General features: G+C 59.2%; 1 protein-coding gene across 1 annotated transcript in view; it reads right to left on the bottom strand.

Moving 5' to 3' along the window:
* Positions 1–19,808, bottom strand: part of KCNIP3 (Kv channel interacting protein 3, calsenilin) — a 90,550-nt gene extending 70,742 nt beyond the window's left edge. The window contains exons 1-2 of the mRNA XM_011956498.1: positions 19,678–19,808; positions 5,829–5,994 (exon numbers count right to left, since the gene is read on the bottom strand). Coding sequence (XP_011811888.1) covers positions 5,829–5,994; positions 19,678–19,692 — 181 coding nt within the window. The 5' untranslated portion in view covers positions 19,693–19,808. The remainder of the gene's footprint in view (positions 1–5,828; positions 5,995–19,677) is intronic.
* Between the last annotated feature and the right edge of the window lie 3,136 nt (positions 19,809–22,944).

Genomic DNA, 22,944 nt, shown 5'->3' with positions numbered 1-22,944 from the left:
TGCACACAGTGCTCTGTCGTCATGCCCAGGTGCTGTGGACGGGGCCCGAGGCAGGGCGGGTCTGGAGGGCGCAGGGAGGCTGTACCTGCGGGGGCTGCGACTCCCACAGTACCTACTGCATTGCCGCTTTCCCCACAGCCCGCCCGCCCCCCACGGTCTCCAAGGCCGTTTGAGGAGGAAAAACATTCAGAGGTGACTTATAGACAGAGCTGCAAGAAATGTTGGCACCAACTCTAGGTGACACTGAGGCCCACCTAGGGGAAGGACGTGGAGAAGGGACATCTTCCTGGTACGTGTGTTGCCCACATCGTCTGAAGAGAGTTCCCGAGGTACAGGTTTACATTGATCATGGATGGCTGCTAACCATTAGTTCAGGGGTCAGGGAGGTGGAGGGGCAGGGTCGGGGGAGTAAGGGCTGGGAGGCCTGGGGAGGAACCACCCAGAGTGGGACAGCAAGTGCTTCACAGGTGCCCTCCGAGGGGCGCTAGGGCCGAGGAGACGCTGGACAATCAGGTGGCCCAGGGGTCCCCTCTGTGCACCTCACAACCTCTGTTCCTGGCCCGTCTGGCGTTTGCTTGGGAACCAAACACCATGGGTTCAATGAAAGAACTTCTGCCTGGGCTGATCAGGCTGCAGCTGCCGTTCAGCGCCCAGCCGGCCACCAGGTGGCAGGTCAGCCGCTCTGCGTCCCTGCCATCCCTCCGGGGCTCCCATTATCCTCAAGGGAGTGACGGTCACTCTGGGTGTGACCTTCCCTCTGGCCTGCCCTGGTGCTGCCATCACAGTGCCCCCCATCACAGTGCCCCCGCGCCATAGATCCTGAGCAACAGACTCGTTTCACCGCGGAGCAGAGCAGTGTGGTCAAAGGCCAGGGTTCACAGGCTCCTGTCTCCGTCCTGTGCCCACCCCAGAAGCAGCCGGCCTCACGGAACAGTGACGAGACCCACTGAAGGCTGGCTCTGGCACCAGCTGCGGGTTCCAGGGCTGCCCTATCCGGCGTCGGTGACCCTGCTGGATGTGCTGCCTCTCCCCTCATCAGAAGAGCAAGCCCGGAGACCGGGAAAACGCGCAAAGGCCCCTCCCTCATCCAGGCCGGCTCACTGCACCTCTGCTGCTCCTCTCCAATACTCCAGGCTCTGGGTTACAGGCTGTACGTTCCCGTGGGACAATGCGTCCCCAGCAGGAGGCAGCATGGGGTCTGCTGAACTGCAAGCGGGGACGGCCCCTTGGCCATGCTGGGTCCCTCACACCACTCAGACCAACTGGCATCGAGGGCCATCGGTCAGCGAATGACCCTGTTATCAAGGGGAGCAGGGAGGACTCTACCTCAAATCCAGTGAATTCTCCAGGGAGCCAGCCACACTGCCAGCTACAGTGATGAGAGTCAGTGGGGGCTTCCAGCAACCCCACGGAGGCAGGCCCACCACCGGCTCAGATCCCTCAGGAATGGGGCTTTGGATCACTCCACCAAGGACGCAGCCAAGGCCCTTGTGGTGGATTGAAGATGGCCACAGACGTCATACTACAACCCCATGGAAAGGGGTTAGTTTTCAGAGACCCTTGACAATTTGCACCGACCTGACACCTCACTTTGATGTCATGTATCTCGATGCCTCATGACGTCAACTGTATCTTGTATGTTCAAATACATGAAAATTATGTTTATAGATCTTTACGTATTAGAGACGAGTTAATTCACCCTTTGTTCCCATATCTTTCTGCTACCCCTTTTTGCCAGGAGCACTGGTGGTGGTGATGATTTTACGTGGGGTTGCCCTTGAACCCCGGGGAGAATGAGCGTCTTCCTGGGACGCACGGGCGGCTGAGGAGGATGTGGGTCTTCTCTCTGGGGGAGGGGCATGTGCATGCGTGTGTGTACGTGTGCGCATGTGTGTGCTCGTGTGTGTGCATGTGTGTGCGTGTGCGTGTGTGTCTGCTCGTGTGTGGTCGTGTGTGTGCGCGTGTGTGCTTGTGTGTGTGTATGTGTGTGCATATGTGTGCTTGTGTGTGCATGTCTGTGCGTGTGTATGTGTGTGCATGTGTGTGTGGTCGTGTGTGCGCATGTGTGCATGTGTGTGCTCTGTGTGTGCATGTGTGCATGTATGTATGTGCATGCTGTGTGTGCATGTGTTTGTGTGCACGTGTGTCCACGTGTGTGCATGTGTGTGCTTTCTGTGCGCACGTGTGTATGTGTGTGCACGTGTGTGCATGTGTGTATATGTGTGCTTTGTGTGTGCGTGTGTGTGCTTGTGTGTGTGCATGTGTGTGTGTGGTTGTGTGTGTGCACTGTGTATGTGTGTGTGCGTGAGTGTGTGCTTGTGTGTGTGTGCATGCACATGTGTGTGCTTGTGTGTGTGTGCGTGTGTGTGTGGTTGTGTGTGTGTACTGTGTATGTGTGTGTGCGTGTGTGCTTGTGTGTGTGCATGCACATGTGTGTGCTTGTGTGTGTGCGCATGTGTGTGCGTGTGTGTGTGTATGAGAAATGGCTGCGCCGTGTCACACAGAAGGGTGCAGCAGCTGCTAGAGCGTTCCTGCCAGAGCGGTCCAGGATGCCAGGCATCTCCCAAGGCAGTAGGTGGGGCCCTGGCTTCATCCCATTCAGACCTCGTTCTCTGGTCCTCCGAGTTTCTGTGAACCTCCTGAGGCCTGGAGCAGACGCCTCCACTTAAACCCGCCGGCCCAGTTTCAGCTGTCTGCAGCCGGGACCCCAGGTTATTTGTGGGTGACATTATTATTCCAGTTGAAGAAAACGTAGTCCCACAGCCCTTGTGGGCACCAGACTTGAGAAACAGGTCTGCCCGGTTGTGGCATTGACCATGCCTCTGGAGAGGCGTCCTGCAGGGAGGGACTTCAGATGCAGGGGAGACACGCAGGGCAGGCCAGAGTCCCAGCTTTCGGATAATGGAGGAGGGTCCAAGGAGCTTGTAGGCTGAGGATGGGGGGCATCTCCTGGGTAGAGTGGGGCCCGGCTGCCTGTGCTCTGAGTCTCCTGGGCCCCCGTCTTGAGGCCCCGCTGTTGGCCACCTCCTGACTCCATCCTGGGGTCTTCACACCCAGGAGGGGCCACTCAGGGCCCAGCCACAGATGCTCCAGCCCTTGTCCAGTGTCTCCAGGCCCCTGGTTCCTGCCCACTCCTTGCCAACGTTCTACCTTGCCCAAGCTGTGTCTTGGCTTTCACTCCCAGCTGTTCCCGCCTTGTGTCTCTGGCCCCACTTCCGCCGAATGGAAAAACCCCAGTACGAGGGCACAGTGTCTGGGCCGCCCGCCTCCCACAGGACCCCAGGGCTCAGGACACCGTGCTGGGCCTCACAGAGCGTGCCGCGGAGCTGCACTGAATGGGCCCCATTGTTCTTTGCACCCAGAGCCTGTGCAGGCTCCCAAAGAGCAGGGATGCCCCGTCCGCACACGGCGCAGCACTTCACACGCTCACAAAGCCCTCAGTGTGACCGCACCAGCCCGCCCTCCTTGCGGGACACACTGGAGACATGTTTGGACTGAAGATAGGAGACCCAGGAGCTATGGCCAAGGGAGAAAAAGGTCACATTGGAGTCCTGGCTCCTCCATCTGTGAGGTCCCTGGGCCCCCTCCTCCCTCAGCTCCCACCAAAGACGCTCATCAGGTGGGCACGGTGGAGCTCTGGGCCCGCGCCCTCCCCCAACCCAACCCCCACTTCTTGTGCCATCTGCTGAGTTGTGTGACCTCCCCAAGCTGCCGTGGACGCTTTGGCAAATCAGAGAGATGAGCTTCACACTGCTCCCTTGCACAATCAAATAGGCTATTGGATGTGTCATTCACATCGGCTCCCAGTGCTCACACAAGGTCTGGTAAACACATCCACGCATGGGAACGAACCCATCGCTGGTGCCCTGGCCCTGTCGCCTGTGTGTCGTTGACAAGTTGTTCAGCAAACGTGTCCTGACAGCTGGGTGTGGAAAGGCCCTGCCCTCTAGGAAGCTGCCCTGAGGTAAGGTGGGGCATGCTGGGGTGGGCCATGCAGGGATGGTCCCCCCAGCCCTGACTTGAACACACCAAGCCAGCCCCTGTCTTGCCTTCCTCCCCGTCCACCCTACTCAGAACAGCTGCTGCTGTCATGGGTGTGCAGAAAGCTTTGGCAAAGGATGCATACCAGCCCCAGACTGTCCGGAGTCACCTCTGCCTGCCAGAGACAGAGACGGGAGGATGAGGCAGAGCATCTGCAGGACCTGAGGGATGGAGGGAGGGTTCCACTGCAGCACCCCTTAAATACTCGTTGCCACCAAGAAAGCCCCGGAAGACTGAAGTGGAGGAAATCTGAGTCTCACACGACATGAAGCTGTGCCCGTCAGAGTGGACCTGAGCCCCCAGCACATGCAATGGCCACCGTGCTCTCGTCCCCACCCTAAGGCAGAACAGACGCATTTTCATTCTGATGCAGAACGGACAGTGCTCTGAAGGTGGTCCTTCCCGGTCGAGCTATGTGCATGTGCTTTTAGTGAACCCATCAAGTTTCTGCCACCTGCAAAACCTATCGCCCCCACCCCCGAGAAGTTGGGGTGCACGTGGACCTCACCCATGCCTTCACAAGTGCCAGCGCTTCCATGGAAAGGGGTTGGGAACAAGTGTCAGCCAAGGTGACAGCATCATAGATGGGTAGGGGCTCTGTGGGGAAGCAGAGGTGGTGGTGGCAAAAGGGAGGGGGCTGGAATCGTGCTGGCGGCACCACGGAGTGGTGTTTGTGGGTAAAGGACGGGGATCTGGTGCGTAGCAGCCAGTCCCTCTGTGCACAGGCGTGGACCTCTGGCTGTGGCTGTCGGCCACTGTGCCTGCTGTTTGCCCAGACCCCTCAGTTGATCACCTCTATGCATGACCCCCATCAAGCCTGGGAGGCTGGGACCCTTATTGTGCCCATTCCCTGGTCAGGGGACCAAGATTTCCTGGAAATCACACAGCTAGAGAGGGTCCAAGACAGCAAACCAGGTGCAGCTGTCAAAGGCAAGTCTGCACCTTTTCCTTAAAGTCAGAGGCAGAGTCTCATACGCACCATGCTCATGTGTGATCCCGGGTATGCATGGTGTGTGTGTGCCTGCATGTGGTGTGTGTGTGTGTGAGTATGCAAGTGTGTATGGTATGCCTACCTATGTGTGCGTGGTGAGTGTGCAAGCTCATGTGTGGTAGAGGCACTGGCGTGTGTGCACAGGTGTGAGTGGGAGGTGTCTGCATGTGTGTGTGAGATCGTGGCCCTGCCACACCCGGCAAGCACCAAATATCACCCACGGCAAGCCCAGGGCAGGGATTTCTGCCAGTTCTCTCGTTAACACACCAGAATGCAGGCCAAGACAAAGAGCCAGCGCCAGTCCTTGGGGTGCACTGAACAGGACCAAGGAGAGGCTGAGGGCGGGGCCTCCTCATCACCAGGCACTGCACACGTTATTTCCCTTCTTCAAATGTGCCCTGTGGACAGGTTCCAGCCTGCCTTCTCACGGAGGGCTTAGGACGGATGAAGGAGGTGCCCCGGCTTACTCAGGGCGTGAGCGCTGGGCAGGGTGGAGCCTGGTGTGTCGGACTCTGCAGCCCGGCTCTGTCTTCCTAGCCAACTGGAAAACCCCAGTGTGGTCCCAGCTCTCCGTACCCATGCTCTGTGGGTCCCACTGGGAGCTCAGGGGCCTGTGTGAAGCAGGCACTCAGTGAGAGGGGAAGGGTGTGAGTGAATGAAAACACACCTTCGACAGAGACAGGGGTGGAGTGGCCCAGGCTGGGGTCCCGGGCTGGCCTTTGAGCCCTCAGAAAGGACAGTGCTCAGAACAGATGTCCCCACCCCCACCCTCGACCACAGCCCATCCTGGCCCTACCTGAACCCTGTGGGGCTGTGCTGGACAGGATCCACTTGACCAGGCAGCATCTCATCAAAGCCTGGCGGCTGAGCCTTGGCCTCTGCCACTTGACACCCTCCTTCTTGCTAAGTGGCGTGTGCCCGAGGTCCCCCAGGAGGCTGCCGTCTGATGCCTTTGTCACCTCCTGCAGTAGGAACAGGCAAAGCAGCCCTGAGCCTCTGCTCAGAAGGACCCCTGGATGGTCCCCAGCTGCCCTGATATCCGAGGTGAGGCCAGCCTGAACCCCACCAACAGTTCTCCTTCCAGGGCTGCATGCCTAGCGCGGGCAGGTTCCTTTCACTCTACAACCTGGCTATGGGGTAAGACGGGACCCCTGGAAGCGGGGAGGACAGGGGTGCAGGGAGGGGTTGTCAGCAGTGATCCCAGACTTGCTCATTGGGCTCCCCCTTGGCACAGGCCAGGTTGCCAGAGCCGGGCGGCCCCTTAGAAATCACAGTCCCAATCCCTCGCCTGCCTGAAGACCAGAGAGGCAAGTGGATCTGTACAGGGTCACACAGCCAGGTCCAGCTCCCTCACTCCCCAAGCAGGGCCACTGCTCTGCCTGAGTTTTCATGTTGAGGCAAGCTGAGAGTGAATGAAAGGCTGGGTGGTGACCCCAGGAGGGCTGCGCTGATGGAACCCACCACTGAGGCTGGCAGGGATCTGAAGAAATGGCTCCAGCTACGGACGGGAGTGTTGGGAGAAGCGAGCCGTGGGTGGTCATGAAGAGGCTGTGGACCAGCCGGCGTGGTGGTTCACGCCTGTAATCCTAGCACTTTAGGAGGCCGAGGTGGGTGGATCACCTGAGGTCAGGAGTTCGAGACCAGCCTGGCCAACATGGTGAAACCCTGTCTCTACTAAAAATACAAGAATCAGCCAGACGTGGTGGCGGGCGCCTGTAGTCCCAGCTACTCAGGAGGCTGAGGCAGGAGAATTGCTTGAACCTGGGAGATGGAAGTTGCAGTGAGCTGAGATTGTGCCACTGCATTCCTGCCTGGCCAACAGAGCCAGACTCTGTCTCAAAATAAAAAAAAAGAGGCAGCGGGCCATGAGCCTGAGTCACTGTGGATAGGAAAAGAACGGCCTGGGGTCATGGTGGAGGCCCCAGGGCAGCAAGATTTGCTCTCCTACCACGTATTTCAGGCCCCCCAATCCTGACATCCAAACTGCCCACCATGCTCAGTTCTCATGCCGGCGGCTGGCCCGTGAGGCCGGGAGGAAGGAGGTGCATGGCAGGTTGGCTGCCACTGGCCACACCTCTGTGCACCTGCTGGGTCGAGTTTGCTGCCTTTGTGCTGTCCCCTCCTGCTCGGGGTGGCAGGGGGACACGTGTGGCCTGGCCAATTGGACCACAGCCCACCAACGGCGCTCATGCCCATTCTGTCCGTGACGCACTGCCTGAGCTCCAGCTGTGGCACTGGCACCACCCCCATATGCACACGGGTTCTGAGCGGTTGGGCTCATTGGCCAATGAAGAGGGTCCCTCAGGGGGTGGGTTGGCCGTGCCCTTCCCAGGTCACAGGCTCTCGTGTGTGCTACCTTTGCACAGTCCTGAAAAGTATTTGGTTTTTCAAAGTAAATAACAGATGGGCGGGGTTGTCCAGCAGCTTAGACAGATGCAGCCCCGCAAGACAGCCCTGTGCTAGCTGAACTCTCAGGTGCAAGGGCCAGAGACTGACTCCGGCTGGTATGAACTGGGAGAATTGGCAGCAGGGAGCCCGGGCCAGTCACAGCCTGCAGGGAAGCACAGAGAGCCAGTCCTGGAAAGCAGGCGAGATCAGAGAGTAGTGCCGGACACCGGCCCTGGCCATGCCCGTCCACACAGAGCCAGTGACGGGGCTCTGCTGCTGCTGCAAAGGCTGGCCCCTCTCCTAAGGCATGGGCCTGGGACCCCCCCACTGGTCTCTGCACACTGCAGGCTCCAGTTGAGGGAGGATTCTCCGGGTACTTCACGGGCTCATGGTCCCCTGAGGCCCATCTACTTTTGGGATGGGCAGCCAGCCCACTATTCAGTTTAGTGAAGTGGTCCCCTAGGCCGGGAGATGTCCAGTTCCCTTATCCTGGCTTTTGGGCCTTCCTCAGCTAGGTCCTGACTACCAGTCCTCCGGCTCACAGTCATCATCCACCCTTCCTCCGACACACCCTTGGCAACAACCCCTGCACGTCCCTCCCCTTCTCCGAGGCTCACCAAGCAATGAGGGAGCTCAGTGGCGCCCAGAGCTGCAGCAAGAAGAGGCACTGACCATGCTGATGGAGCAGAAAGAGGGGGAGAGCTGGGAGTGGACAGGTGCCTGGGGTGCTGAGGGAAGCTCCCTACATGCACATGCTATGCACGCACAGGTGTACACGTGCTCACATGCACGCGTGCACACACACAAGCACATATACATATGCATGCACAGGTGTACACATGCATGCATGCACACACATGCACACATATATATGCACACACGTACACATGCTCGTATGCACACACGCACACACAAGCACACATGCATATCACACACACGTACACATGCTCATGTGCACATGTGCACACGCATACATATACACACACACACGTCCTGTCAGGCTGGGTCAGAAATGCGGCTTCTCCATTATCCAAGATGTTACTTGGGAGTCTTTATTTTGGTTAAGGAGGGGAGTAGGGGAGAGAGGGGCAGCGGGTGCTTCACTACATCACAAATTCTTTGCCGCAGGCTCTGCACGGGGGGTGAGCAGAGGACATCAGAAGAAACTGAGGCAGCCTGGGAGCCCCTGGCAGGAGCTCTTCGCTGAGACGCCCAGCCCCGTCTGCAGCCCATCTCAGAACAGCACTGGCCCGGCGGGCAAGGCTGCTTTTCGGAGCCCAGGGTCAGTCACGGGGATTCTGTCTTGAAGCCCCAGGCCCAGCTCGTGTGGGAGATCCCATGGGTGTCCTGGGTTCTAGCTCACAGGGCTCTCTGTCCTCCCAGGAAGGCTGGCTGAGCCCAAAGGGCAGGCCCAGCACCTCCCAAGTGGATGTTGACACTGAGCTGAAAGTAATCTCGTCACTACAACCCCCTGTGGTCGGTAACACGATCGATCCCCATTTTGCAGATGAGGAAAGGAATTCCCTGAGTGTGGGACGTGCCGGGGCCACGCTATACGTGTGGTCTTCTGATTCCACTGTTCACAGGGGCTTGACCACGGGCTTTGCTGCTGACACTTTTTCTCGGCCTGGGTCCCTGGGGCACTCTCTGGGGCTGGATGTGTGGATGTGTTCTGAAGCCCCTTAGGCACATCAACAGCCTTCCAAAAGTACCCTTGGGGAGTGCTGTGACGCCCTCCTGGGCGGGGGCCCCCGCGTGTCTCTTCTCTCTGTGGAGAGAGCCTGGGTGGAGTAGGGGCGGGGGTTCCAGGCCAGGCTCCTCCATCTGGCTGAGGGGCCAGAATCCCACCTGGGAACCCCATAAGGCAGGCCCGTGATGGCCACCCCCCGCTTTATGAGGCGGGCCTGGGACGGCCACCCCCCTGTGTGAGGCGGGCCTGAGATGGCCACCCTCTGTGTGAGTCAGGCCTGGGCCACCCCCCTGTGTGAGACGGGCCAGGGACGGCCACCCCCCTTTGCGAGGCGGGCCTGGGACGGCCACCCCCACTTTGCGAGGCAGGCCCGGGATGGCCACCCCTCTTTGCGAGGCGGGCCTGGGACGGCCACCCCCTGTATGAGGCAGGCCTGAGATGGCCACCCTCTGTGTGAGTCAGGCCTGGGACACCCCCTTGTGTGAGACGGGCCTGAGACGGCCACCTCACTTTGCGAGGCAGGCCAGGGACGGCCACACCCTTTTGCGAGGCGGGCCTGGGACGGCCACCCCCTGTATGAGGTAGGCAGTAGGTTCTGAGGAGAAAGGGGAGGGGAGGGCAGGGAGACCAGCAGCTGAGCTTGGGAAGCGCTGGGGCCCATCAGGCTGTCGGGGAGGCTGGAGGAGGGAGAGTGACCGGGTCATCCTGGTGAATATTTGACACTTGTCTGTCTGGAAGAGGGTCTGACTGAGCTGTCAGGAAATGTTAAATAGCAGCTCAGGCACCCTCCGGCTGGCTTGGGAGGCTCACAGCACGGAAGTGGGGGTGTCCTCAGAGGCGGCCCCATGGCCCCTCACCCCACGGTGCCTTGGTGCTGGGAGAGAAGCTGGGGCAGTAATGAGATGGAACATGAATGAGATGCCCCAACTCTGCTGGCAGCCCCGGAGCCTCCCTGCCAGGCCCTGACAGCCCCACCGTGCCCCTACAAGTCTGCTCCCACACCACCGCCTTGGCACCTGCTGCTCCCAGCATTGGACGCTTCTGCCCTGGGCGTTCAAGGCCTCACTCAGGGAGAGCCCCTGCCTGGCTACCTAGACCACCCTCCCCTGCGCCTCCACCTCAGCCCTTCTTCACAGCACCCAGCCCTGGTGGACTGTGAACCGATTCTACTACTGTGCTTTCTGGTGCATTTTCTGTCTCTCCCCTCGAGCGCGTCAGCTCTGCGAGAGTGAAACCTGATGCTCACGTGACCTGCTTTTCCTCGTGACACAGCCTGGCACCCCAGAGGTCCTCACCCCCAAAACTCAACAGTCCAAGAGCAGACCGTCAGGTTAGAAAGCGTGAAAGACATGCACAGATATTTCACCAGAGAGGACGTGCGGATGGCAAAGGCGGCGGGAGGAGAAGTTACCGTCATTAGCCACTGTGGCAACGCAGAGGAGGACCGCCGTGAGACACCACCATGTGCCTGTCCGAACAGCTGGAACCAAAGATAATGACAGCTGAACGCTGCTGAGGATGTGGAGAAACGGAATCACCCCTGCCTTGCCGGTGGAAAGGGAAACGCCTTGGCCACTCTGGAGAACGGTGTGGCAGCTTCCTATAAAAACCAGACATGCGGCCGGGCGCGGTGGCTCAAGCCTGTAATCCCAGCACTTTGGGAGGCCGAGACGGGCGGATCACGAGGTCAGGAGATCGAGACCATCCTGGCTAACACGGTGAAACCCCGTCTCTACTAAAAAACACACAAAAAATGCCGGGCGAGGTGGCGGGCGCCTGTAGTGCCAGCTACTTGGGAGGCTGACGCAGGAGAATGGCGTGAACCCGGGAGGCGGAGCTTGCAGTGAGCTGAGATCCGGCCACTGCACTCCAGCCCGGGCAACAGAGCAAGACTCCATCTCAAAAAAAAAAAAAAAAAAAAACCAGACATGCGCTACCACAGAGCCCGGCCACGGTACTCTTGGGCGCTTCTCCTGGAGAAATGAAAAGTTATGTTCAAGTGAAAACCTGTACACAAATGTTCATGGCAGCTTTACCTGGAATGGCCCCAAACCGGAGCCATCCCAATGCCCTTCGATGGGTGAATGATTAAAAAACTGCAGGGCGTCCGCACCACGGAATCCTGAACAAGTCAAACAAGCAAACCTCTGGTGCACACCACACCTGCGTGAACCTCCAGAGAATGACGCCGAATGAAAAAGCCAATCCAAAAGGTCACACTCTGTGTGATTCTATTTATATAACATTGTAAAACGACGAAGTGTCAGAAATGGAGAACAGACGAGAGGGCCAGGGGTTAAGGATGGGGGAGGTGGCAGGAGGGGAGGGGTGCGGCTCTCACAGGGCGGCAGGAGGGGCCTTGTGGGGACGGAGCTGTTTTGCATCTCGGGGGTGCTGTTGGATGCCTGAACCTACAGATGTGATGAAATCGCAGCGAAAACGCACACGGGAATGAGTGCGTGTGAACTGGGAAATCGGATAGGGCTGGTGGTTTGCGTCATTGCGGACACTCCGGTTGTGCTATTGTGTTGTAGTTTTGCAATGAGCTGTCTTTGGGGAAACCAGGTAGAGGGTACACGGGCCCTCTGTGTGAGCTCCTACAACTGCATGTGAATCTACAATGAGCTCAGTAAAGATTTCCATCAAAAAATACTCTCACGCACTCAAAAAGAGGGCATTAAAAACACCAGCATGCACAAGGCCCTGAATAAATATTCACGAATGATCAAAAGTCCCCTGTGCTCTTCCTAATTCACCCGGGACTCTCCCCTCCCACTCCTGCTCGATGCCAGCCTCATTTTAACGGGCGACAGAACTGTCATTGTCCACCAGCTTCAGGGGATGGCCAGGATTGAGTGGCAGAGACCAGTGAAGCCAGAAGATCTGGGCCCTGGGTTCAGGCAGAGTCCCTGGTGGCACACTTGGCAGTGTGGCCACTCAGGGCTGTGTCCCAGAAACGGCCCTAGGCTGGCCCTGGGGACCTGCAGCCTTCTCAAAGGTCACAAGGTTCCCTCAAGGGTAGAGGCTGCTGGTGGGCCAGGCAGGCCCTTCTCTGCCAGTCACCTGGGGGCTGAGATTTGCAGCTCTTGTCCAGCCAGGCAGGCCAGGACAAGGCCTCAACTTCCTTCTAAGTCCTCCTGGCCTGTGCAGAGCCAGGGAGGGACGGAAAAGGGATGGCGTGGGTGATGCCCCTGCTGCGTTCTGGTGCTGAGTTAGTTGTTTGGAGGGTTTATCTTATTTAATGTTCACACCAACTTTTTGAGGTTGCTTAGAACCTCAAAATTACCCAATGCATCCAACGGAGCCCCAAATCCTACAGTGGGTTCTAGCTCACCCCGTCTCACGCAGCTTGCCAGGGTCCCTGGGGTACGTGTTCTCCTGTTATTCAACAGGGGTAAACCCAACCTGTTCTGAGTCAGCTGCGTCCTGGGGGCTTTGGCCTGAGGTCTCCGGCACTGGGGAGCTGCACCTACAAGGTGCGGGAGATGACTTCGACTCCCGGCCATTGCACTCTCCAGCTCCCCACTGCCATCCCCTTTACAGAGGGAGGGCACGGCCTCAGCTCAGAGCCTCAACAGGCCACAGACCGTGGGTGGGAGTTTGTCGCTGCCGCCTTATTTCATGGCAACGTGGTGGCTGCCTTCCACTCCTGCTCCCGGCTTCCCACTCACAGTACTGATTTAAAGCTTCCCTTTCAAATGGATTCACTAAAATTCAACGCACGAGTTCATTTAAAGAAAAATAGTAAGAAACAATAGCACAGGTCACAACAGATACGGCAAACCAGTAAAGGCAGGAAGTGTGTATTTCTCTCTGTGACTGAGGCTGAGGGCCTGCTCGACTCAGCCAGGCGACCCCCGGGTCTGAGTGACGGCGGCCTCTCGCCACACAGGCTGCTGAGACTGACACGTGGCTGGTCCACACTGAGATGTGCCCTCCATGTAAACACACACTGGGTTCCAAACGTTTACTTACTAGACTATCAAATAGCGCATTAACCCTGGGGCCTATCATGGGGAGGGGGGAGGGGGGAGGGATTACATTGGGGAGTTATACCTGATATAAATGATGAATTGATGGGTGCTGACGAGTTGATGGGTGTAGCACACCAACATGGCACAAGTATACTATGTAACAAACCTGCACGTTATGCACATGTACCCTAGAACTTAAAGTATAAAAAAAAAAAAAAAAGCTTTCTATCGATGGCAGGTTGAAGTGATCATCATTTACACTGGGTTTAATAAAACATATGGTTAAAATAATTTAACTTTTTCTTCTTTCTTTACCGTGCCTACTGGCACATTTGAAGTGACATCTGCGGCTTGCATCATGTCTCTGTTGGACAGCACCGATCTGGATGGTTCTCAGACCTGCCAGCCGCCTGGCTTGGGGCAGCATCCTCCTGGCAGGGCACAGCCGCGGCAGCTGTTCTCTGCCACCCAAGTGCAGCTGGAGTCGGAGCTGCCTCAGAAGGGTGGCCTGGTGCAATGTGCAGGTCAGGTTGGGGGGTCGGTGAGGCAGGGGCCACCTGGGGGAGGCGAGCGGTGCCCAGGCCCAGGAGAGCGGGGGAAGGCTGAGCCAGGCGGAGGTCATGGCTGGGTGCTGGGGATATTATGGAGACAGGACCTACTCTAGATGTGGGCAGTGAGGGAGGGGCGGTGGCTCCCCAGTGCCTGACAAAACAGTCACTGCCGGGACGCAGGAGGCAGGGCTGTCCCCCATGCCTTTCTCTCCCCCGAACACGGTCCAGTCTCTGCCGCAAACACCACACCGTCACCCCTAGAGCCTCCACACCACAGACAGACGCTGCGCACTTGGAACAAACCTCCAGGACTTGGACCGGACATTTTACCTCGTGGCTCCCTACGCTGTAGGTCCCCTGAGAGGCCAGGTGGCCCACGGGGCAGCATCCCACGCCTTGCCCCATGCCCAGCATGGCACAGCTTTGTCCTGTGGAGGCCCATCTGACTGAGCAAATGCAGTCAGACTGTCAGGGGCGTGCCAAGGTGAAACCCTTGGGCTGCTAGTTCAGTCTCCATGGTTCTCGTCAACTGTGCTCCGGAGAAACTCCCAGAGAGCCGTCCAGAGCAGACGTGGCAGAGGTGAGCGGGGGGGCACATGGCCTGTGAGAAGTGGGGGTGCACGGCCAGAGGCCAGGCAGGGTCCTGGGAAACCTGCGCTAAAGTGTCCAGGCTCCATTCCCCAGAGGTGGCGTTCTAGGAGCACATGCATGGGCAAGACGCATCGCTCACTCCTCCCAGATGTCTGCAGACTTCACGGATGCAAAACAGAAGTGAGTGGCTTCGTATGTGCCACCAGGGCCCCTGGGTGTGGGCTCAGAGGGCACGGCTAGCTGGGGGCAGGGTAGGAGATCGAAGGCAGGTGGATGTGATGTCCAGCAGCGAGGACAGTGGGAGGGGTCTGTGGCCAACCAGTTATGTGAATCCCACAGTCTCGCTTCCCAGCTCAGTGACCCTGACAGAGAACCTGACAGCTCTGAGCCTCAGTTTCCTCATCTGCAAAATGGGGGTGACAACATGCCCTCACAGGGTTAAGGGGAAGGCGAGGTTACAAAGCCCCCAGGGGGGAGGGTCAGTATTGCTCGCCCGTCCTATCCCAGGGAGGGTCTGGCTGTCCAAGCCCGCAGCCTGGCATGCCTGGCAGGGAAGCCCAACGTGTCACTCTCAGCGGCCGCACGCCAGAATCACGCCAGGAGGCTCCCACCATCCGCCTGCCCAGGGGCTGGATTGTTTGATGCAGAGAGGCCTGGGCTACTCTGTTCTTATAAAGCTCCTCGGTAGATCTGAAAATGCCGCTTGGAGAATTTGTTTAGAGTGCCTGTCCCTCCAAATAGAAAATTCTTGGCCTTGCCTGGAAGACGAAGGGGGTCTCCCTGTTTTCACCCCCTTGCTTTCTGGCAAGGGTTTCCCCGAGGCCAGGGCCAGCAGGGGACATCCAGGCTGCTCAGCTGTGGGGCTCTCCACCCCCACCCTGTCCACGGCTGCTGCAGTGCGGACTGGCCCACCTGGCACTGCTTGCTGTCACTGGCTCTATTTCCATCACTCGGGACAGATGGCAGGAAGCAGTGGTGGGCGTTGTGTCGTGCAGGCCCCCGGGGTACGGAATCGGGAAGCTCTGGGGAGCCTGGATTCTACACCCACCCCTGGGCACAGACAGACAGGGGCCAGGCAGCTTGCCTTGTTGGGGGAGCCGCGGTCGTCATGAGTCCGTGAAGATGCAGACATCCACATGTGCACACACACACACAGCACACACAGCACTGCGCCCCAGCCCTCTCACAGCACCAGAGCAGGAGAGCCGGGCTGTGCCCCCCGGCTCTGATGGCTGCCACCTTGGCAAGGACAAGTCCCTCATGCTGCCCAGTAGTGAGGATGCCACATTCACCCAGGGGAGAGCTTGAGTTGCCCGTGGCCACATTGCCTCTTGGTGGCCTTCCCAGGCTCTCCCCCACAGCCAGAAGGGATGGCATAGGCATTCCCTTCATGAATGGAGGCCTCACTCCGTGCCAGGGGCCAGGCCAAGCCGCTTGGTGAAGGATCATACGTCCCCCAGGAAAATGGGAAGACAGTGGCACAGAGGAGCTAAGTAACCTGTCAGAGGACACACAGCCGGTGTGTGACGGGGCCAGGGCTGAGCCCAGGTCTGCTGGTGCAGAGTCAGGGCTCACAACCACCAAGGCACAGCCATGACACCTCCTGGCCATGCCGGGCTCCTGCCCGGGGTCCTTCAGTCCCGCACGGTGAGGATCTGGGCTCTGTGCAAGACCCACGGACATTTGTGTGCACACGCGGGGCACTGCTGGCAGTGGCCCCGACTTGAGTCAGCCAGGCCCGTGCCCTCCCATCCTGCACTGCTCATCACACGGCCTGGCAGACGCTGTGAGCATCTCTCAGACCCAGATGGGAAGACTGAGGCCCAGAGAGGGGAGGGCCCTGCCCTGAGTCAGTGGGGCAGAGGTGGGGCTACAGTTTGGTTCTCTAGGGCACTATCCAGAGTGCCCACCTGGAGAGAGGATCCCACGACAGAGCTGGGCACAGGGGCACGTGGCATCGGCAGGAGGGGACTGGGATGCAGGGGACTTGCCCCTTGCCTACCCCGGCCTCTGCCCACTGTCCACGTGCTGAAGGTTGGGGAAGGCCAGGGGCGTTGGGCAGGCTGGGAGGTGAGGTCAGAAAAGACCACCAGCTGCTTTTCCTGGCTGAGCCTGGCCCGGCCAGACTGATGGAGAGGGCATGCTGGGCAGAGAGGTGAGGAGGTAGCAGATCGGAGGGGGAAGCTGGGCCGACCCTAGTGTGGGACATGCCACCCCCACGCTGCCCTCCCGTCTCAGCTCGGCTGCTCCTTCTCCAACTCTGCGGGTCCCCTTGCTTCTCTCCCTGCCACAGGGCTGCTCTGTGGCCTTCTAGGGCATCAGCTGATCACAGATGACAGATGCACCTGCTCAAGGGCAACACCAGTCAGCTGGGGCCGGGAGCCCTGGGCAGGGAGCAGCACGGGGCTCACCCCACTCTGTGCCCTCCCCCAGCTCTCAGGCTCCTGCCTGCCCCAGGTCTGGGCACTAGGTCGGGAAGACGTGCTAACTTCTCTCCCCTCTTGTGTTTCACCCTGGGAACTGACAGTGCCTTCTTCCCCGCAGAAGCCACACTGGCTGCTCCTGGAAGTCACTGGGACGCCCAGGGCTGGGTTCGGGAGGGCAGGTGGGCTCTAAGCCCCCTCTGCTAAGTCAGCAAAGCAGTTCTCTGCCTCACGCAGAAGGTCTTGATAAGACGAGGCAACCTGAATTTAAAATGCTGGGGCCCTGTCCTTCCTAGCTCTGGATCCACAGCCCAAAAATGGGAAGCAACTAGCTCCAGGTCATGTGGTTACTGCAGGGCATGTGGCCAGGTGGAGTCTGGCTTGTGTGCACTCACTAGAGGGCTCAGAGGGCACAACAGACCACCGGCTCAGGGAGTCGGGCCCACGGCTGGGATGGGCCCCTCCTCTGCCGTCCGGTTAAAAGCATGCCCTTCTCCTCCTGTGTCGTCTTCTTCCACAGCGTCCAAGCCCTAGGGACCTGCCGCGCTCCGGAGTAAGACAGAGCAGGATTCAAATCTCAGCCACAAGTCTTCGTAGCCTGCGGTCTGGGGCAGGCCTCTGTTTCCCCATCTGTGAAGTGGGGATGATACCAACAGCTGCCTTGTGGGCTGCATGAGAGTCCAGGGAGATAATGCGGGAGACAATGGCCCGGAGGGGCGCTGGCACCCTAAGGCTCCTGGCCCTCAGCCCTGCCCTTCTCCTGGGCTCTTCCTGGAGAGCTGAGGCAGAGCCCCTTTTTTCCCAGCGCGGCCTGGGGTCTTTTGAAATGTGGGAGCAAATTAGGGCCCATCTGGCACAGTGCCCTGCAACAAGGCTAGAAGCCAGGCAGAAGGGGTTCCTGGTGCACGTGCTGGGCTGTGAAGACACCACAGCCCCAACATCGCCACAGCAGCCCCTGCCGCAGAGGCTGCGGGTCCTTCAATCCTTTCTCCTAAGAGCTCGTGGGATCAAGCTCATGGAGTCCTGGAGCTGTTCCCTTTCTCTGCGCCTCAGTGTCTAGAATGGGAAAGGTAGTGCCCCCCCCGCCTCCCTCCAGGAGTGAGGTGAGAATTCGTGAATGGCTGGGGAGTGTGGGGAGAAGGCTGGGGAGCCGGGCAGTCATGGGGCGTTACTGGGGGGCAGCCACTGACCATGACCCTGAGGACTCAGAATACCTCCCAGCCTGAGCTCTGATTACAGTCCCTGCTGCCCACAAGAGAGGAAGGTTACTTTTCACCATCGCCCATTGATCTTGATGAGAGACCTGGTGGTGGCTTCTCCTAGGACCACTGTCTCTGCTGGGCCCAGCACCAGAAGGTGTGGGTCTCACTCCCCTCCCTGGCCAGGCCAGTCACCGGAAAGCCACTAGCAGACATAAGGACAGCGAGACTCACTGGGGCCCAGGAGCCAGTTGTGGGAGGGTGGAGGGCAGTGTAGGGCCACAGTGGCCGAGGGAAGAATCAGAGGTAAGTGCAGGACTCAGGCCACCCACTCTGCCAGTCTGGCAGGGGCAGGAGTGGCCAAGCTCCCGGAGTGACCTTTGGCAGTTAAGGCCAGCAGAGGAAACGCAAGGGAGGGGAGGACTGTCCTCTGCTGGTGGTCAGAGCTGGCTGTGTGCACATCTGTATGCAGCCTGGCTCTGGAAATTCCCATCTCTGCGGTCACGCAGGGTCACTCAATGCGTCTCTGCCTGTGGGCACAGTCGCACTGTGTACCCTCGTGCCGGGGTGAGAGGAGAGAAGGCACATTTTCCATGTGCAGTGTTGCCGTGCTCAAAAGGCTTCATTCCACCACCTCAGTTGATCCTCTTGGCACCCTGGAAGATGGAGCAGACAGATCTAGGGCGGCCTGGAGTTTGGGGGCAGTGTGGTCCAAGCCAGCCACCCGCCCATGCTTGGATGCTTGTCCTCACAGGTGAAAGAGGCAGGGAGCCCTCTCTTCAGAGCAGAGACACTGAGGTGCCAACCCCGTATCCCTTCTTTCCTACACTCAAGACCCTGATTCTCTCTGGGTCCTTCTGTCCTTCTTTCTTTCTCCTTCCTGCCCATATGTCAGTATGAGCCCCTGTGTGCTGGCTGGAGCTCCAGCAGCCACGTTGCACCTTAAGGTAACCTCAGCAGTGATACGGAGCGGGCCTGAGACGCTGCTGAGCAGGCGGCCTCCAAGCCAGCCCTCCACTGCCCCTCTGGACTTCTGCATGAGAGAGAAACCCCGCTAACCTGCTCCAGCCACTGTTACTCGGGGTGTTCTGTTACGAGCAGCCAGACCTGGTCCTGAACTATCCTGAATGTGTAGGCACCTCACAGGGCAGCAGGCCAGACCTTCCGAGAGTCACCTAGAGGCTGGAAGGCAGCTTATTTCTCCTTCCCTCGTTCCTTCTTCACCCTGCCCTGCTCCCCACCAGTCCCTGCTCGACTGTTCCTCGAACTCTGTGCCAGGCATTTTCCTCGTGTTCTCTCTGACCTCCCCACAGTCCCGCTGAGAGGGAATGAGTGGGGAGTGTCCTTGTCAGGGGCTCCGAGCCCTTTGAAACGAAGCGAGCACTCATTCATTACTCGATTGCTTGATTAGAAGACGTGTCCACCGACCAACTTCCAAGCTCGAGAGACTCCCTCCCAGGCTCACCCCTCCCCCAGCCCTGAAGGCTGTGGGGCCCGGGCTCAGTGTCAGCCACGCTGGCACCTGGCCCAGGGGCCTAACTGAGCAGGACGAGTCGTGGGCTGACCCCAAGCTCCTCCTCTGTCCAGCTTCCCTTCCGCAAACACTTCAAACCTCTCCCATCCCAAGGGAGCCCCAGGAGTTCAGCCTCCCGGCCAGGACACCCCAACGCCAGCCACGACACCCTAAAGCTCGCTTTCCCCAAAGGAAAGTGGAACAAGAGGGGACAGGGGTCAAAGAAAAATGCTTCCTGGTCCAGGGCAACCCCCAGAACCCCCCATTCCTCCCCACGACCCCCTCCAGAGCAAGACTCCACTCTCCCAGCGCCTACCTTGGCTGGCTGCATCCTGGGTGCTGAAGGCAACTGTTGCCAGGCCTCCCCACTTCACAGCCGAGGCAGACAGGACTGCCCAGGCCGGCTGGCAGCTGCCTCATGTTTGCCTGGACCCAGACGTAATTGTCAACGGCAGCTTCTCGCCCTCCCCCTGCCCACCCCTTCCTCCCTGCTGGCTTTTATCGCTCCACCCCTCTGCCTCCTCCCTCCCTCCCTCTCTCTCTCTCTCCTCTCTCTCTCTCTCTCCCTCTCTCTCTCTCTCTCTCTCTCTCTCCATGGCCCCTAATCCGGCCTCTCAGAGCCTGTCAAGAGCCTCTGTCAGGCTCTGCTGGTCTCTCCCCTACCCTGTCACCAGCATCTCTCTGGGCCTCCTCTGCTATCTGCCTCTTTCTCTGCTCCTCGCCTTCCTTGGTCACCAAGGAAGAATGGGGGTAGGGGGTGCGGGGAACTGGGGCTGGGGAGAGGGGCGCTCAGGGCAGGAGTTTCTGCCCCAAGAAGTGGGGAGGAGCCGCAGCTGAACCCAGAGTGCCCAGGAGGGACCGTGGAAGTGGAAAAGGAACGGATCGTTTCTGGAGGCATTTTCCAGAGCAAGTCAGGACACCCCCACCGCCCCAGTCCTGCCTGCCACTCTCCAGACACAGGATGGTGCCACCCTTATGATGATCTCAGCCCAAGGTGCCCCCAGGAGAGCAGGGAGCCATGCTCCCAGCATCTGAAGCGTCGCCTCTCAGGGTCCTGGTCTGAGGTGCTGGTCTGCAAGGTGCTGGTCTGGGGCTCACAACCCAGAAACAGGGACAGCCACCAGGGTCCCATCCTCAGGATGATACTCAGGGTCCTTCCACCTATTTCATCGGTCCCTCATTAACCACCTCCCATTCACCCATCCTCGGGCCTCGAAGTGTGGGTGTCTCCCCAAAGCAGGAGCTGCTCATGCTCTCCAGCTGTGCTGGGCCCCTCCCAGCTCCCCAGTCGGGATGCCTCCAGGGCAGCCGAGGACCTGATGGGATCTCCTGGGGTGCGAGGGTGGGGGATGGGGGCGAGGGCTCCCAGGCATCCCTGTGAGAGGCGGCTCCGTCCCGTCCCTCGGGCGGGCAGCTCCTGGGCGTTTGGTTGGCCCCCAAGCAAACCACTCAGGAGCCTGGTGCCCGAAATCTTTGCCAAGTTTCCCTTTTTGGAGCCCAGAGGAGCCAGCCTGTGCCAGTAGTTCCCATGGAGACGAAGCCCTGGCATGCCTCCCTCCTTCGCAGCCTGCACAATTGTGCTTGCATGCCCTTTTTCTTTTTTTTCTTTTCTTTTTTTTTTTTTGAGCCAACCAATTAGCTCCAACTTTCAGATCCTCAGGGGAAGAAAATAGCCCGGAGCTGTCAACCCACCGAGGCAAGGAAGAGGTTTCCAGAGGGGAGGCGGCAGCCCAGGTGTCTGGCCCTGTCCAGCTCCCCCGCGCCCCACCCACACTGCACCCTGGGAAGTGGGGGAGGGAGGGAGGCCCCTTCATGGCTGTCAGCTCAGGGCCAGCATCCTGGGAGCTCATCTGCTTTTTTTTTTGAGACTGGGTCTCACTCTGTCACCCAGGCTGGAGTGCAGTGGTGTGATCATGGCTCACTGCAGCCTTGACCTCCCAGGCTCAAGCACTCCTCCTATTTCAGTCTCCTGAGCAGCTGGGACTACACGGCACATGACACCATGCACGGCTAATTTTTATATTTTTTTGTAGAGATGGAGTCTCACTATGTTGCCCAGGCTGGTCTCCAAGTCTTGGGCTCAAATGATCCACCTGCCTCTGCCTCTCAAAGTGCTGGAGTTCCAGGCGTGAGCCACTGTGCCCAGTCCCATCCTCCCTTCACCGCCTGGGACAGTCCTGCCCTTCTGACTCTGAGCAAAAGCCTCCGCAAGCAGGGACTCATCGAGCATCTTGAGTCCTCATAGTGGCCTTGGGAGAAAAGCGTCATTATCTCCCTCTACAGATGATAACGGTGAGACCCAGAAAAGCTAAAGGACTTGCCCAAGTCACAGGCCAGGGAGTGGTAAAGCCAGGGCCCAAAGCCTGTTGCCTTCTTCCCGGAGTGAGCACCACGGGTGCTGAGATCCCGCTGGCGGCTCTATGCCCACAGCTTACACAGCAGCTTGGAAAATTGGTGACCGCACCGCCATGATGGGCTGGTCTTCCCAATGGCCTGGCCGGAGGAGTCAGGAGCAGAGGAGCCCACTCGTCACAGCAGCACCCCCGAGAGTTGCTCACCCTTGCTTGGCACCCTCACCGACATCCCACACTCAGATGTGCTGTCGTTGGAGTTCACAGGTGTGACACCGCAGGCCTGGGACAACTGCCCTGCCCTGCTGCGCCCACCAGTTGCTCGGGCCTTGTGAACCTCCCACTGCAGCTAGTACCCAGGTGGGCACCCCTGGTAAAATGCAGAAGTGGAGTGTGTGTGCCCCCTGCCACCACACCCCGCTTCCTCAGTGGCCTGTCCAGGGCCCCAGGCACTCCCAGCTGGGCCCCTCCCCTGGGCCTGTGGGGAACACAGGAATGAGAAGGGGAGGAGAAAGGGGTCTGGGACTCCCACGTGGGCTCAGAGGCGGCCCTGGCGTAGGCACACGGGCATCTGCAGGCTTCCCAGAGACGGCCTTGGCAATTCCCAGTGTTCTCTGTGGTGTGTCAGACCCGCAGCAGGTTAAGGAGGCTCGAGAGGACTTCGTCTTGTCCGCTAGGAACGCTTCAGCCCTGCGTTTCCCGCTGTGGCTTTCTCACGTAGGGGCTGTGGGGAGACACCGAGGCTGGGGGGAGTTTGGAGGTGAGAAAGGAAGGGATGATTTCAAGCCTGGAGGAAGGTCAGGTTTTCTCTAGTCCTCACAGTGTTTCAGGAGGCCGTTGTGGGCTGTTCCAGCTGACCAGGGCCCTCACTCTCGTCCTCCCCAGGCGAGCGGCTCCCGGTGCCCCCACCCGCAGACCTTGTTGCTCGTGATCCCACATTCCAGGCCCATATTCAAGTCCCTCCTCCCCAGGCCCCCAAACCCAGTTCCGTGGAGCCCCCAGCCCAGGGCTGTTTTCCTTAGGCCCTATTTTTTGTTGGGCCCTGGCTGAGGGGTACAAGGCGGGGGAGAGAGAGAGAGAGAAGCCTGGCCGGCTGGGGGCATCTTGGTAAGAAAATACAAATGGTCCTTATCACTTCACATCTCACAACACAAGCTCAGCCCCCATCCAGGCCCATGTCATTGTCAACTCTCCTGCTCCCCACTCAGCTCGGGCCTGGGGGTGGCGGCCTG

The sequence above is a fragment of the Colobus angolensis genome, unplaced genomic scaffold (assembly GCF_000951035.1).
Source record: "Colobus angolensis palliatus isolate OR3802 unplaced genomic scaffold, Cang.pa_1.0 Scaffold42, whole genome shotgun sequence".
NCBI classification, from domain to species: Eukaryota; Metazoa; Chordata; class Mammalia; order Primates; family Cercopithecidae; genus Colobus; species Colobus angolensis.
This window is presented reverse-complemented; position numbering and strand designations above follow the sequence as displayed.